At 38.2% G+C, this 14,931-nt stretch overlaps 1 protein-coding gene across 5 annotated transcripts in view; it reads right to left on the minus strand.

Annotated features, from left to right (window-relative positions):
• LOC110843436 (voltage-dependent T-type calcium channel subunit alpha-1G) overlaps nt 1-14,500 on the minus strand; it is a 53,406-nt gene extending 38,906 nt beyond the window's left edge. For all 5 annotated transcript variants that reach the window (XM_035847811.1, XM_035847810.1, XM_035847809.1 and 2 more), the window contains exons 1-2: nt 11,044-14,500; nt 9,884-9,947 (exon numbers count right to left, since the gene is read on the minus strand). In XM_035847811.1, coding sequence (XP_035703704.1) covers nt 9,884-9,947; nt 11,044-11,134 — 155 coding nt within the window. In that variant the 5' untranslated portion in view covers nt 11,135-14,500. The remainder of the gene's footprint in view (nt 1-9,883; nt 9,948-11,043) is intronic.
• Between the last annotated feature and the right edge of the window lie 431 nt (nt 14,501-14,931).

Below are 14,931 nucleotides of genomic sequence, written 5' to 3' on the forward strand. Positions count from 1 at the left end.
CCAGTTTTACAACGTTCGTAGATACAGAAGAAATAAAACTGCAGTAACAATAATACTGTTTCCTTCACTGTGTTCGTCCTGGTTTGAATTTTGTGTTTTCCCGTCATCTTGTTCTTATGGCATGCCAATGTCCTTTTGGTAAATAAGTACAGAACGCCAAAGTTGGTATCGCATGCCACTGAACTGACTCTTCTCTTCACAAATGGGTGATTCGTGTTGAAGTTTTTGTGTAGTTTGCCTCGTCTCAGTTTCCGTGTTGTTATCGCTCAATTCAGAAAGTATAAATCATTTCGCTACTATAAGAGGCTCTTCTCAACTCAAATCTCATGTGTATTGAGTGCATCCTATTCAATGGAAAATTGGCCAGAATTCAAAAGCAGATTTATAGAAATACATAAACTGATAATGACTCATGGTAGTCGAATCGACACAGAATTTCATTGCGTGATAAAATGTTGACTGCACTTCTGTTCATCCACGATGAAAGATGTTACAACACTGAATAAATACAAAATAAACCAAATGTCAACGAACCAAAGTAGGGATGAAATTTCGCTTTTAAATTCTGTTTTCCATAACCTATTGCCCATCAAAATGTGCAAAAGTTGGTGAAGCAGCTCTTTTGGTAACCTGTGTAGCTATCATACTTCAGGTCATGTCGTCCACACACACACATGCAAATTAAGCATTCATGTTTGTCTACCTAATAAATTAAACTCCTCTCTCTCTCAAACCAAATAAATCGTTTTCATTGGCTATCCATGCATAAATCTGATTCCACGAATGCTACATATCACATGCGCGAAACCCACCTTAATGCATTATTTCAATTGTACATCAATCACGTACATGGATGTATGCAAGCGACCACGTTTACTTTCCTGTGATGAGGAAAAAGAGAGTGAAAGTGCAACGTAGTGAGATTTTCGACCAGTGAAAGAGTTGGTTTCCTTTGTGTGTCTGGGTTCATTTCATAGAACAAGGAATGGAAAGGACATAAGCCGACGACTGAACCTATGGAATGGATGAAAGGATAAGAATGCGGCGGTTATAAATGAAAAGATGAAATTCCATAAATCTATTTTGGTCTGTGGGGGTCCTTTCTCTCTCCAATTTTGCCATCCCTTCTCGGTTTACACTGTCCTTCTCAGAGTAAAAACATGACATTCCTTTATCTTGGCTAAAAACGTAATAATGGAGTATTATTCGTCATCCAATACTCGCGAGGATTCCCAAACCAATGTATGTACACATACATCCATGTGGCATTAGCCTTGTCGAGTTTGCTCACAATGGTTTCCTATCCCATTCATGAAATTGTATATGTGTAGACTTTCACTATGCTCCTTATACAATTCTATTTGAAATAGGCATTCACCTTAGTTTATCGATACAATTAATCGTAATAAGTAAATCGTATGGCATAAATGTCACCCACACACCTTGAAAATTTTGTTAAGCAGAAGTGGAAGATTGGACTGGTGAAATCTGAAAGTGAAAGTCAAGAAAATATTTTCCAGCGAAATGAAAACGAAAAAGGCAACATACAATTCAGGAAAGTTTATTGTGTGGCTATGCCGATTTGTTGGTTTTGATAATAAAGAACCTGAAGGAATGACAAGAGCCGAATAGTATAGGAGAAAGATCTGCAATAAAATCTCAATGCAAGATATCTACATTTAGTTGCTTCTTTCCGCGTAATAAATCGACCGAAATGATGGAATCATACAGAATGTGGTTCTGAATGGTTTCGAACTTAATTGAATTTATTGTTTCTTGCATCAATTCAATCTCTTCGCTTCGACAGTTTTTTCAGACTTTTGCACATATTTAGCAATATCGAATTTACAAAATAGTCTTATGCATAAAAGCTGCAGAAAAAACTGTTTTACTAAAGGGACACGGGAGTTGAATCTGGGTTTTATGGACATGCAATTTTAAATTATATACATATAAAATGCGATATATATTATTACTTCTGTCCAACTTCAAAATTTCGAAATTCTGTTTACAAAATATGTTACAGGATGATAAGGATCCTGGCATTCGTATTCAGCTGAATTTCAATAAAACCTGACTCAAATTAACGAATATCAAACAAATCTAGAACGGGAATGAGATAGTATAAACTTCAAAGAAATGGAACATTTATTTATTTTGGGACTTATGCAGGCAAGAGCGAAGTGAAACTGCAGAGTCAGAAATGGGCATGTCTACATTGCACAGAGCATATTAAAAATTGACATTCAGCACAAAAGCTAATTTTTCCAGACTTTCATATTAGCATAATTTAACTAAAGATATTTTCAAGATTCAAACCAGCAGTTACAGCAGTTTGACTTAACTGGATACAATTAGGAACACTTCATTGTTCTTTAATTTGCCTTTAATTATCATAATTATTGTCGTGACGTTTAATTGTTTAATAACAACGTAAACCTTGACACACCTGCACCTGTTAATACACACCTACAAAATCAGGAACTGTGGAAATTGGACTTTGTTATCAGACAAATTTTGGTCACAAGTGAATGAAAAGAATACAATTCAGTTTTTATCTTCAACCTACGTAATTGAATTTTCTCACGCAACTCTTGCCTAAATTGTCAAGAGCAGTGTAATCTCTTTTTCTTTGATAAGACTCTGGTTACCAGAATGGTACTTCTGTCCATACCCGAGGCATATTTATGTCCCCATTAGGCCAATGTCAAATGTTATAATAAATGCCCAGTATATGTTCGAATGCCCAAAATGCTAGGCATTTATCCTCATTCCCTGCGCTTTGTCCAACTCTAGTAACAACATGAAAAAACTCATCTGTGACTTTACATTCATATGAAAAAATGACAAAATCAACTTTTTCATTTAGTAGGATAAGCTGCAAATTTTAGCTTCTTGCAATTTCCAACTACTACAAAAATTCATGTCCTGCAGAAAATTGTTTTATTTATTCAGTCAATCAAAGGAGCTGAATTTTTGTATTCGACACGGCGTTCAACGTACTTGATAGTTTAATACAAAAAGTTCATATATTTACGTATCCACGTCGGTCTATTTCTGGTTACACGGGAACTATGGCTTGCATCCACCTGTACAGCAGCTGGGTGCATCTTAGATTTCATTATTGACAAAAATGTACGATTTTATGTTTGAGTCATCGTGCGGTGTTCTATTACCGACAAGATTTTTGTTGAATCAGGATTCCCAGAATTAGGAAAGTGACAAATTGTTAAAGTTGGCAAGAAGTTGTTGCGCCAGAATTACAGAAATTTCATTCTCTATTCCGCCCCATGTCGCCACGATAAGGCGATAAGATCTTTACATTTTTGGGATATATATTTGAATGGCGTAACTGACAGTTTTGAAATGCGACTGCATAAGGTCGTCCACAAAAAGCATTTTCTTAAATCTAGCCATTTTCAAAAATGCAATAAACATCCACACATACAAACGTGTTGAAAGTGAAAACTTGGCATGTTTGCGAAAACACCCGTCACACAGTGTTACAAAATTAGAGGAAATAATGAAAACTAAAGTCAAGAACCTTTGATAAGGTCCTCAGATAATAAGCAAATGTTGTCCAAACATGATGACAGAAAAATATTTTAAACCTCTTTCATCAGAATGCTATGTATGCATTCGCAATTACCTATCAAGTTCTTGGAACTGCTATTATCACGTGAATAGTTTGATATAATTGGAAAGCATGGATATGTCATAGTCGAGAAGAAAACATCTCAAGCTTGGTTTGAAGTTGCAAAGTTTTGGCAATGAGAAGATACCACCCGCCACCATAACCACTACTTTGTGTAGTAAGCAGATTTGAAACAAAGAAATCAATAACAATATTCCAACTGTCACGGTAGAGCTCGATTTACGTCCGGGTGGAGAAATTCGGCGAACTAATCAATCAACCTTGTCAACAAATTTTACGGGGCCACTCTCGAGTGCAGATTGACAGTGATTTACGCATAGCATAACATTTTATGGGCAGTGAAAGTAAGACTGCAGACTTACTTTAATTCTACGGATGCAGTACAACTGTAAGTTTGGATTATTTATGTTGTCGCAAACACACTCGTCTGGGATCGAGTAGAATGAGCTCATATTTCAGAGATATCGGAAGTGATGGGTTTTAGCTTCGGTCCAATAACATCATGAATCTTGCAGCATAATAAAGTTTTGTATTCATAATTTATGGTATAACCAGACAGGTGTGAACGACAGCAACATTGTTAACGTCGTCAGGCAAGGAGAATCCTTGTTTCACTACTTTGTCACCCAACTTATATTATTTCCTGGCCAATGACAGATTGGCCTGATTGCATTCTTTGCAGGGATGAAACTCAATTTCATCGTCTTGACATCATTAAACCTGAATAATCCCTGGAGAGAAGACGACTCGACTCGCATCTCGTCCAACTCAACATCGACCGACCACCGACCTGCATCCGCGTATGCATTAGTAAAATAGATGTTCTGCTTCCTGTGCTTTCGCTCCTGGCAAACAGTAGTTAGTATAAAACCGCCGTAAAGACATACATATTTAGCAGTGGTAACAGTAATTGCAGGTCTCCGCAAGGTGGGTGGGTGGGTGTAGGTAAATATTTATGTGTATAAACAACAAGCATCAGGTAATGGCGATTGCATATGATTTAATTGGACTAGATTCCGCCGGCACATCAATATACATAAACAAATGTTAATGTACATTCATGGCACACCTGAGTTATATAAGGTCTTCCAATGCCTAATCCCTCTATCCAAAAAGCTACAAACCATAGTTTGACATTTAAATGCTTATATAACATTTATTTATTTGTCTTGTATATTTATAACTCATCCTCAGCTTGTTTTGTCATGACGTTGTAAGTATTTCCTTATGCATACAAAGAAATAAATTCTGTAGGGCTGTGATGCACTTTCACTCAGAAATCCTCAGTATCTTTGCCTGCTTGTGGGGCCATATGAGATTGTAGAATAGGGAATTAAACATTGTTTTCGCTAAATTACTACTAAAGGTAAAATGTTTTAGGGCAAATGTGGCAATGTAAACGTAATCAAAAAGTTTGGCTTTGATTTTTAATGCCAACCATTTCGCCTTGTACAATCCATCCACCTAAATATGCATATGGAGGTAACAGATGAGACTAACCCTGACAACTTGATCTCTCACTGTGCAAAACTATAATCATACTCGGCCTGGATCCTACTTGAATTTTTATAACACTTATGCAATACATACATGAATGCATTCTACTCAAGAAGCGAGAATAAATTTTCTCCTGAAATGTGGACGTTGAGTCGTAAAAGACCTGTTGAGCCAGCAGCGGAATTGTTGATGCAATAATTGAATTTTTGCCTACAGCTTGGAGGACAACTTCTTTTGTATTTTTTACGAAGGAGTTGAACACAAACTGCAAATGCGACCCACTCACTAGAGTTTGCGCGTTTGCATTTCGAAATGAACAGCAATGCATGCTACATTATCACGATATTGCGCGTGTCACGTACTAATTTCTAAGCCTAAGAATTCTATTCAATGTATGTACGTTTGTTTTAATCGGTCTGAAACAAATCCAAGTAACTTGAAGCATGCAATAAATGAACTATTGATCTTTAACTTTCTCTCAAATATACCTCTTAGAGGGACACGGACATGCTTTCATGTTATAAATGCGCTGCATCGCCAAAACCAACCTGAGCACGGGAATAAAGAATACATAATAAGTTCCACTAACTCACATTTCTCACGTAGAACAATTCACTCACTCGCTCAAACTTGACATTACTTCACACCCAGGCAGCGCCCCACCAACCCGAACAACACTTGAGAGCAGTAAATCCTACTGAAATTAGAATGACAAAGATTTTAGCGATTTGTATTCTAAACTCATACGAACGAATGAACGAACGAACGACACTCAAATTCAAATGTCATTTATATTTGAGTTAGAGAGCGAGCGGGTAAGCTGGTAATGCAGGATAATGTAAACGAAGGTCGAATTGAGACTAGGAATTATACACACGAGTGTAATCTAATGTGTGTATGTATAAGTAAGTGAATAAGCATTTTCTTTTTTGCGAGCGCTTATTTGCCCCGAGCCTGATCTGGAAAGCGAGTGAAGCGAGGAGTGAACTACTTTCTGACCCATTTTCCCCCGTTTTACTTTACATCATCATCCAATCCACTCTCTCTCACTTTTCTTAAATTCATCGATACTCACATCATCCTCCTCCTCCTCACAACATGACATGACATGGACAGGGCTGGGCTGAGGAGACTCCTCTCATCCCATTGAAAATTCGACAAGAATAAGCCCTTTCAAATGCAAACCTTTTTAAAGGATTATCGTCTATCGTGCTCTACATTCATTTTAAATCCTCATGCAGCACGGTAGCAGCCACCCACCCATCAACCCGCTTACTAACCTAAGTGGTTCAAGCATCAGTGTTTCGAAGCTGAGGAGAACAGAGCTGTTTGGACGGATGAGTGGCTGTGTGTGCAGACGTTGGCTGCTTCCAACCCCCATTCAGATAAATCCATCAGTGAGTGAAAGCAAAAAGTGGTCGATGTTCGACATTCCGTGGGTTATCGCATAACATACAGCGTGGCCTTTCAGCCTATGCATTACAATTTCGCTGACTTAGTTATGTTTACGAGTAAATGGAAGCTTACTTGCCAGGCACGGATGGGATTTGGGACCACGAGGAAACATATTTAGTCACATAGTGTGAAAGTTGTGATGTGTTAACGGAACATTGTGCTTTTGTTCAGGGTGAAATGTCGGAGTACTTTTCATGCGAAGGGTGAAGAATACGTGAAAATTCAAGGTTGTTTCCTGTCAAATATTTACAATATATGATGTTTAGTAGAAAACAATTCGGTGCGCATACAAACTCTGTTCATTAGTTTGGAATGCCGGAAAAGCTCAACCAATCTCGGTTACCACGAGTAATACTCACTCATAAATCTACATTCCGATAAATTGCAAAACATGTGTGTGATGTAAATAATGAATAATGGCTTCGTTTCGTAACATTTCACTTACAAAGGAAAAGAGAAAGTAACGGGTCGATGTAAAAGATGAAAAAAGTCCAGAGTTGATGTGTTCAGTAGACAGAATCTGCCGGAACATACGTACACATACCTAAGCATTATGGAATTACATTTCTACTCATTTATCCCTTCCATCAAGATATCTACAAAGTCAAGCAAAATTATTTGCAGTACGTTGGGAAAATAAGTACTCTGTGTTCTTGTAATACACACATATGTACTCGTATGTGTGTAAATGTATGTATATCTGCCTATTTGTACTACACCATATACTTGGGTCATCTTTCTCGTCGGAATTTTATCTTCAATACTTCAATATAATTGGACTTGGTCAATGTGCATATGTAGTTCTATCGACTGAATGCATTTAGTGAACAATGCTAGCTAGTGACCAATGAAGAAGTATCCAAGAAGTGTTTAAAATTCTTGCCGTGCCACGTCACACTTTCTGCAATCCACCTGAACTACTTGTAATCGGATAAAAGGGACACCCCGAAATGACTGCTTAATAAAATGCTTGTGGAGAGAATTTCTCAATTGCTAAAAATAGAACACCATCTGCGAAAGCTGTAAACTTGATGCATCGGTTACGTCATACAGAGGTGAAAGGGCACCATCAACATCTCGTTTCCAGAGCTGTGACACTTTTTAGAAAGTGCAATTGCGTAAATACTCACAAACAACTGCATTGTGTGAACTATGCAGTATCCATTGTTACGTATGTAATATGACACCTGAACGTTGTAACAAATATGCTTCACAATAAAATCTCGTGTCTATTTATTATAAATGCAAATGTTATAAAACTGTCAGGAATATGTAAAGAGTTTAACGTGTAGCACTCAGTTTGCTTAATTTTGATAGTCTCCAATTCCTATTTTTCAAGGTTGGTAAAGCAAAATCATCTCTAATGGATATTATTACGTCATAGAGCACTTTATGCTGAGAGGAAGACACATTAGGTAGATAGTTCCCATCTATGTACATACATACGTATGTATGCAGATTCAGGACATATAGCAGCATATGCATAGATACACATGTACGTATGCAAATATATTTAGGCCGGCACGAGTCGTTTGACAAGGACAAAGTTACACAGGAAATAGTATATGCTCACTTAAAGGAATTCAACATATGCACTTTTCATCTCTACGAATGCCGTGGTGAAGGAATACGATATCACTGGTTTAGTTCCCAGTCCCACCTCCATTATTCCCCATATATCTTCAATTTATCTGTTAGTGGTGGTTCTCCCGTTGAGCGAGGAGAAAAACTAGACAGATCGTCTGTCTCCACCCATTCATACGAGATTGTGAAAGTGCAACCATTCTAATTCTCAATTTCTCATCGGCAGGAGCTGCACTTATCATTTGACGTTCACAGGGCTTCCTGTCATGAACTGTATGATTTTTGCTTCTAGGTCTTCTCGAAATAAGTTTCCAAAATAATGGTTCAATAACAATGGCAAGAAATATTCTAGGAAATTGGGATGGGTAGAGTGTAGCATAACGTGCATTTAAAAAATAGGATTCCATTTTCCCCGAGTTGGTTTATTGTCCCAGCCTCTTCAGTGGCTGGAGAGTCTGGGACAAGAATGGGGAGCTGAGTGAACCAACCATGGTGAGTACATGTAGATAACATCCCATTATCCGGTTACGGTGATGAACTCTGCAGAATGAGGTGAAATCAAGGAAAATTCTGGAAGAATGTAAGTGAGGCGACCTCCTTCCTCCATGAAACTATTTTACAAGTAGGCACCCAGGTTGTTAGCTCGGTCGTGGGGTTGCAGACTCAAGTCTTAAGTTCGTGCGGAACATTACAAACAGGAAAGTTCAAGTATGTATATGCACATACATTCTAATTTCGCTTTACCCCTAATTTCTTGGACTAGACTAATGTTCTGACAAGTGAAGAACTGCGATTCGGAATTACTGTAGTATAAACGCAGAATAACTTTCAACGTCATTTAAAATACCTTTTGATTGATAGCAGCATAAAACATTATCCTACCAGGTTCAACCGATTTTACAACATGTCGTTACATGATGGTTCAATAAAGTACCGTCCATAAAATGAAAAACGATTCTTAAATGATTTTCTCTAACTGTTATCCTATTCATATTTCTTCTCGAATGGGATTGAGTAAAATGGAAATTGATTTTTCCATTTCATAGTTTGTGCAAGTATAAAACTTGGATTCGGCTAAGGACCGAACCAGGAGGTTTATTTCCAGTTTTCTGCGCCAAAGTCCCCAACCGGACCACTATAATAACCTCCACCGGTTACCGTCATACCGATTTGGCTCATTTTCGAATTCCTCTCCTGCTTTGACAAATACTACATGTGTACAAAATTTCAACTCGATTGGATAAGGATAAAAGGAGTTAACGAGATGATGTACAGACAGGCAGACACGGGAGCTCCATAAGCCTTAGTTCGGGCTAAAATGCACATAATTTGGCTTCTTGAAGAATAAAATAGCCATAGAATAATTCTCATAGCCATCCAGTGGATAAATTATGCCGACATGTGCATACATGCCTGTACTGTAATTACGAGTATACATGTTCATATAGGCGTATATTATGAGTATGACGTAGGTTAAGCAACCTAAGGAACAAATCCAATAAATCTGTACCTGCATCTGTATCTTGTGTTATATAATGTGAATTTGCTGTACCTTTTTAATGCTGATATTGTTGGTTGGTTGGCTGTAGGAACATTTTTTATGGAACGTTGCATTTTATACGAAAGTTGACACCATACATAATTAAATAGATTAAAAATTAAATGAAAGACTGGTTGTATGAAAAAGGATATGGATTGGTGATCATTCGGAGGCAGGTGTATCTCAAAGGATGCGTCTGAGGCAGCCATCGCACAGCTGAAAAATAAAACAAATTATTACCAAATGTTGCATCCCGTGAATTAGTTTACCTGAAGAAAGTGAAAGATATCAAACTCGATCGAGATAACAATAGGCTTATACAAATTAACAATTCGTAATAAAAAACGTTACCAACAAACAACAACGGCAATTCATTTTGTACATAGACTTCCAATTTTTTCCATATCGTTCTTATTATATGAGAATAGAATATGCATAGATGCTTATGATAACAGTCGCGATTAAGAAGCTTAAACATGTTATTTACGGTAGATGTGGATGAGTCAGGAGGTAACATTGCGGGAAGAATGCTGATCGTAAATCTTAAGAACACTATATTTACATATTGGTTTCTTGGTGTCATACAGCCGACCTGATCAGGGGTCAACAAAGTGTAGAAAAGACAACAAGTATGCAAACGTAACTTTCACTTTCTTTGTTCTTTCGGAATTTCTAGCACACCAAGAAAGAAAACTCTAGTATCTCCTCGACGACAAAGGCAAATTGAGTGGATCATATCAACTTGATGAAACCTTGAGTAGCGCGTGTACGAAGGTTGATGAATCCATACTCCAACTTTCACAAAAAATGCATTCTCAGATTACACTACTCGAATGAATGCAAGTAAAGAGTTCCAACTAAATACGCATGTACTTGTACAACATGAATGTTAATAGTAGCATGAATTTACACAAAAGTAATTCTGCATTCATATATATTCGTACAAATTTGTTATTCATAATTCTACGCTTGAAGTTTGCGAAATAAATGAACTGAAACTGTGAAAGGGAATAATTTCAACCGCACTTTGATATTCTCAACAAATGAAATCGTCCCAAATTGAGATTCAAAGAGATTTTGTGGACATCATCACAATTTCAAAATCGTTCAATTCTGCTTACTTTGCAAATCATCAGCACCAAAAGCAAACGCCCCACGGGTGAAATATGAATGAACTGAAGTCAGCGATGACAGTGAAAAAGTGACCAATAATTCTAAACATCTCTAATAGCCTTTGTCATTAATAAGTACGAAGCCCATCATTAATAAAAAAAATAAAAAACCGAGTACAGTCATGGAACATTCAGCTCACCAATGCGTTGGAATCCGGGGAAGGGAAGATCGGCGTCCTCAGCGGATGATGTGCCTCCAGTGTCGTCCTCCTCAATCCCATGCAGCTCCATTTTTAGTCTTCTCCCAGCCGAGATTTCCAGACTTTGCAAGGCGGACAAAAACACTTTTTGCTCGTTGACTGTTTTTGTTGAGTTTTAAAAGTCTTGTTAATATGCCATGCGATATATGTAGAACGTACAGTGCTCTTTGAACAGCACTTTACTCTGCCAATCCGAGCCAATGCCTATGCATGATGCGAGTGTCGAGATAGAACTGGGAAAGGCAACGCTTATGCAAATAAATAAATTCTTGCATTTCCACCAACGAAGCTGCAGACGAGATTGAACTTGGAGACTCTTCTCCTGATTCAACGTTTTCTTAAATTTTACTGCTTTGGAGTAGAAACTCTTGAGATTTTAACTCTTAAATACAACAAAAAAACTTTTGCAGATTGTCAAATCCATAATAAATGTTTGAATGTTTCAGAAAAGCCACCAGACAATAAATTCTATCTTTAAAACAAAATTGAGTAGCTAAACAAGCACGGGCACTGAAACACTGCTCAATCCCGTCTGAAGGAAAATCCAACGGGGTTACGAGTTCAGAAGAACATTCATTCACTCGGGAAAAGTCCCCTGACTCACAGAAAATGTGTACCACAAAGTTTTACACACTTGCGAAATAATGTTTACTGCCACTTTTGTCTTATTTCTGCATATACCCGAGCTGCATCAACAGTCTTCAAGTGCACCACTTGCCTGTATCTCTATCTGTAATGGTACGCCGATAAGTCATGTCTTGAATTGAGGAGAAGGTTTTCAACGAGTTGAAAAAAAGTTTAGTCAGAGATCCAGGATGTTTCAATTTCTTCTCGATTCGGAAAAGTTAACCAAAGGTTGACTTGTGTTCATATATTTTATTTCATTGTTCGCTTGAAGATGCGGAACGACTGGTTGTATTGCATTAGGCGATGTATGTATGATCGATAGGAAACTTGAAAGAATAATGGATCAATTCAACTTGTTTGATATATATACGCGGATATTACGGCTGAATCTGGCTGCGTTGTGTAGGCCGGCAGAATCCAGGGCAGGAATAGAATCGGTCCAATTTTCCAAATTGGAATCGAATCCTTCCTTGGTTTTTATTTTATGTCGCTTTTATAGACGCAGTACATTCCCGAACATGGGCTTGTAATAATAGTTAGCAAATAAACGAAATGCATGGAGTATCAGCTATATGTTGACGAGCACACCAACGAAGGCAGAGTAATTCTTTCCCAATTTCTGTGCTGGAGAAACTAAACTTTCTCCGCGACCAAGTTAAGTCGGATTGTTTTGGTTCTGGATTTTTTGGTGTGTTGGGCTATACGTTCCTTGCACCCTCTCGTCCACTTTCACCAACAACAAAGGTGAAAGCCCTTCACAAGGAGGATAAGAGATCACACTGCGGATTATTACATAGACAATGCTTTCTGTCTCTGTTTTCAGGTTGTATTATTGTAATTCTTATGTTCCGTGGATTGAGTTCACTTCACTCCCACTTAAACTTTAATTGAATGCAACTTTACTCATCCGAAAAAATACATTGCACTTGTTGTTTTGTTTTCAAGTAGCGACGCATAAGCACCAGCATAAACATATTACTTATTCTATTCCCACCGGTAGGAGCAGTTACATAACCGTCAGTAGCAGCAGTAGTGCTCCCTTCGTACATTCGAACGACGAGTACTTAAGCAAAGTCTGAATCTCAACTTTGGTTTCTGCTGCTGTTAGTGGTTGATCTCTTCACTTGACGAAAATGGACATCCTGAGGCTATCTCTTTCTCGGAGAAAGTAGTGGTTTGGTTGAAAGAGACTGATGAAGACAGAGGTTATTAGTACCTTTGTCTGCTCTGATTTGACGTTCATCTGTGCGCTGGGAATGGGGGATTTGGATTATTGTCGAATTCTTTGTCCAGATAAAGCTTGTCATTAAGGTTGGGGCTAGATCGTCCATAATGTCACTTTCAAAACTCCATGATAAAAGAGTGAGCATGAGAATGACACTCTTTCTTAGGACTCAGACGAATTGTGCACAAATATTTTGGCGATGACTTGTCTTGACTGCCAAAGAAAGGAAGTTTCCTATAATTTCAACTTTCAATGTCAACTCGGAGGTACAACCCAACGGCGTAGACACGTCTTCCATCAACTTCATTCAAATTGAAATACAGGCGAGAGTGGGAGGAATAGGGCAAAAGAAAGTGGGACACATCCCGACTTATTATTATTCTCGTGGGATTGGAGAGACCTGGGCGAATAAAAGAACGTCAGGTGCATCCAGCGGCAAGATTTCTTCTTGGGTTGACGGTTTGGGAATTGAAGTGAATTTTGAGTCCGGTACTGGAACACACCGCCGCCTCACTCGATCCTACCTTTTGTTGAATAAGAGTCAGCCCAGCCGAGTTTACTTTTGTTTTTCCAAACAACTTTCCCTTTAGTCCATTATAAGTAAGTCTAACAATTCAGCGCAGTGATCTTTGTATCAAACTAGTTGAGAAGAAAGTATGAATAGGAGAAAGTCGAGAAGGAAGGCAACGTGGTTATTGAGTGCGGCAAGGTACTTTATTTCCAACTATGAAAAATAGAGAATTTGTATGGATTGGACAGGAAGATGGAAATGGGCACTTCTGCTGCTGTTCTGTTGTTGTTGTTGCTGGGCATATATATACAACATATATTTCTACGTATATTTGTGAATGACGAATAACGCCAGCACAACACACAGGTGCGCCTGACTACAAATCTGTTGAAAGCTGTGGTAGATTTCCCTTTTGATTTGATAAAATCGCTGACTCGCTGCAGAATTCAATTATGATAAACAAAGTCACAGCCAGGCACACACCTCACATATTTTACGAATTTGTGATGCGCTGGGAATTTTCGATGCTTTCCTTTCCTTTGATGCAGAGAATTGTTTAGTGATACGGTGACTACGGTGGAAGGGCTGTGGAGGATGGACGATGAATGAATGAGGTGGATGATTTATTATTCAGTGGGGATGAACTTGAAGTAGAAATCACTTCTTTGCAGGAGGGTTTCAGGGGTATGGATGACGCAGGCCAACTTTTTTAATCTCACAGAAAGTAAAGATGAATTCGTAAAGAAATATTGTGCTAAATTCAAAGTTAATTTCCCCAAACTAAAATTTTTCTCTAAATTGAGACAAAACTTTCACTTTCAGTTTTGCCAACAACAATTCTTACACAAATAAACGCCCGAGTGATGTGAGACTGCGAAGAAAAGTTTGAGACGACGTGAGATATTTGAGACCAAAACATTCGCACAATGACGAATTTACGTGGTCGTCCTCCTGATTGAAGGAAATCTGTGAATGGGGAATCCGCAAGCGAAGCGGTCCAACTCCACTCGCTTTTGCCAAATGTGTTCGGGACTGACTCCAGAACTTTACTGAACTGCCAGCGAAGGATTCGTTTTTGCCTTCGCCTGCTCCTTCCTTCTCATTTTCAACGTTAGCTCACTCTTATCCGCCGCTCCGAAGGCTTGCAGACCCACGTTTCTACCCTCTCCCGTTTTTTCCTGGCTCTAGAATTGGCAAGGTTTTGTCCTGTGCGGCGAAGCATCATTTGCCTTCTTAGGAAAAGAAATGCATATGACTGTTGTCTGTCATGCATACATATTTGTACCACTCTATGTAAACAACAGTAATAGTGTGTAGTCTTTTGTGCTCGTTAATTATGAACATTATTAACAGTTCAAAATGTAGAATTTTTAAGTATTGAACAACTACAAAAATAAGGAGACTTGTTATTATGACAAGTAAGAAGTCCTATATTTATTGTTGGTCCTGTTCCGTTATTGACCAA

The sequence above is a fragment of the Folsomia candida genome, unplaced genomic scaffold, assembly GCF_002217175.1.
Source record: "Folsomia candida strain VU population unplaced genomic scaffold, ASM221717v1 Fcan01_Sc002, whole genome shotgun sequence".
Classification (NCBI taxonomy): domain Eukaryota; kingdom Metazoa; phylum Arthropoda; class Collembola; order Entomobryomorpha; family Isotomidae; genus Folsomia; species Folsomia candida.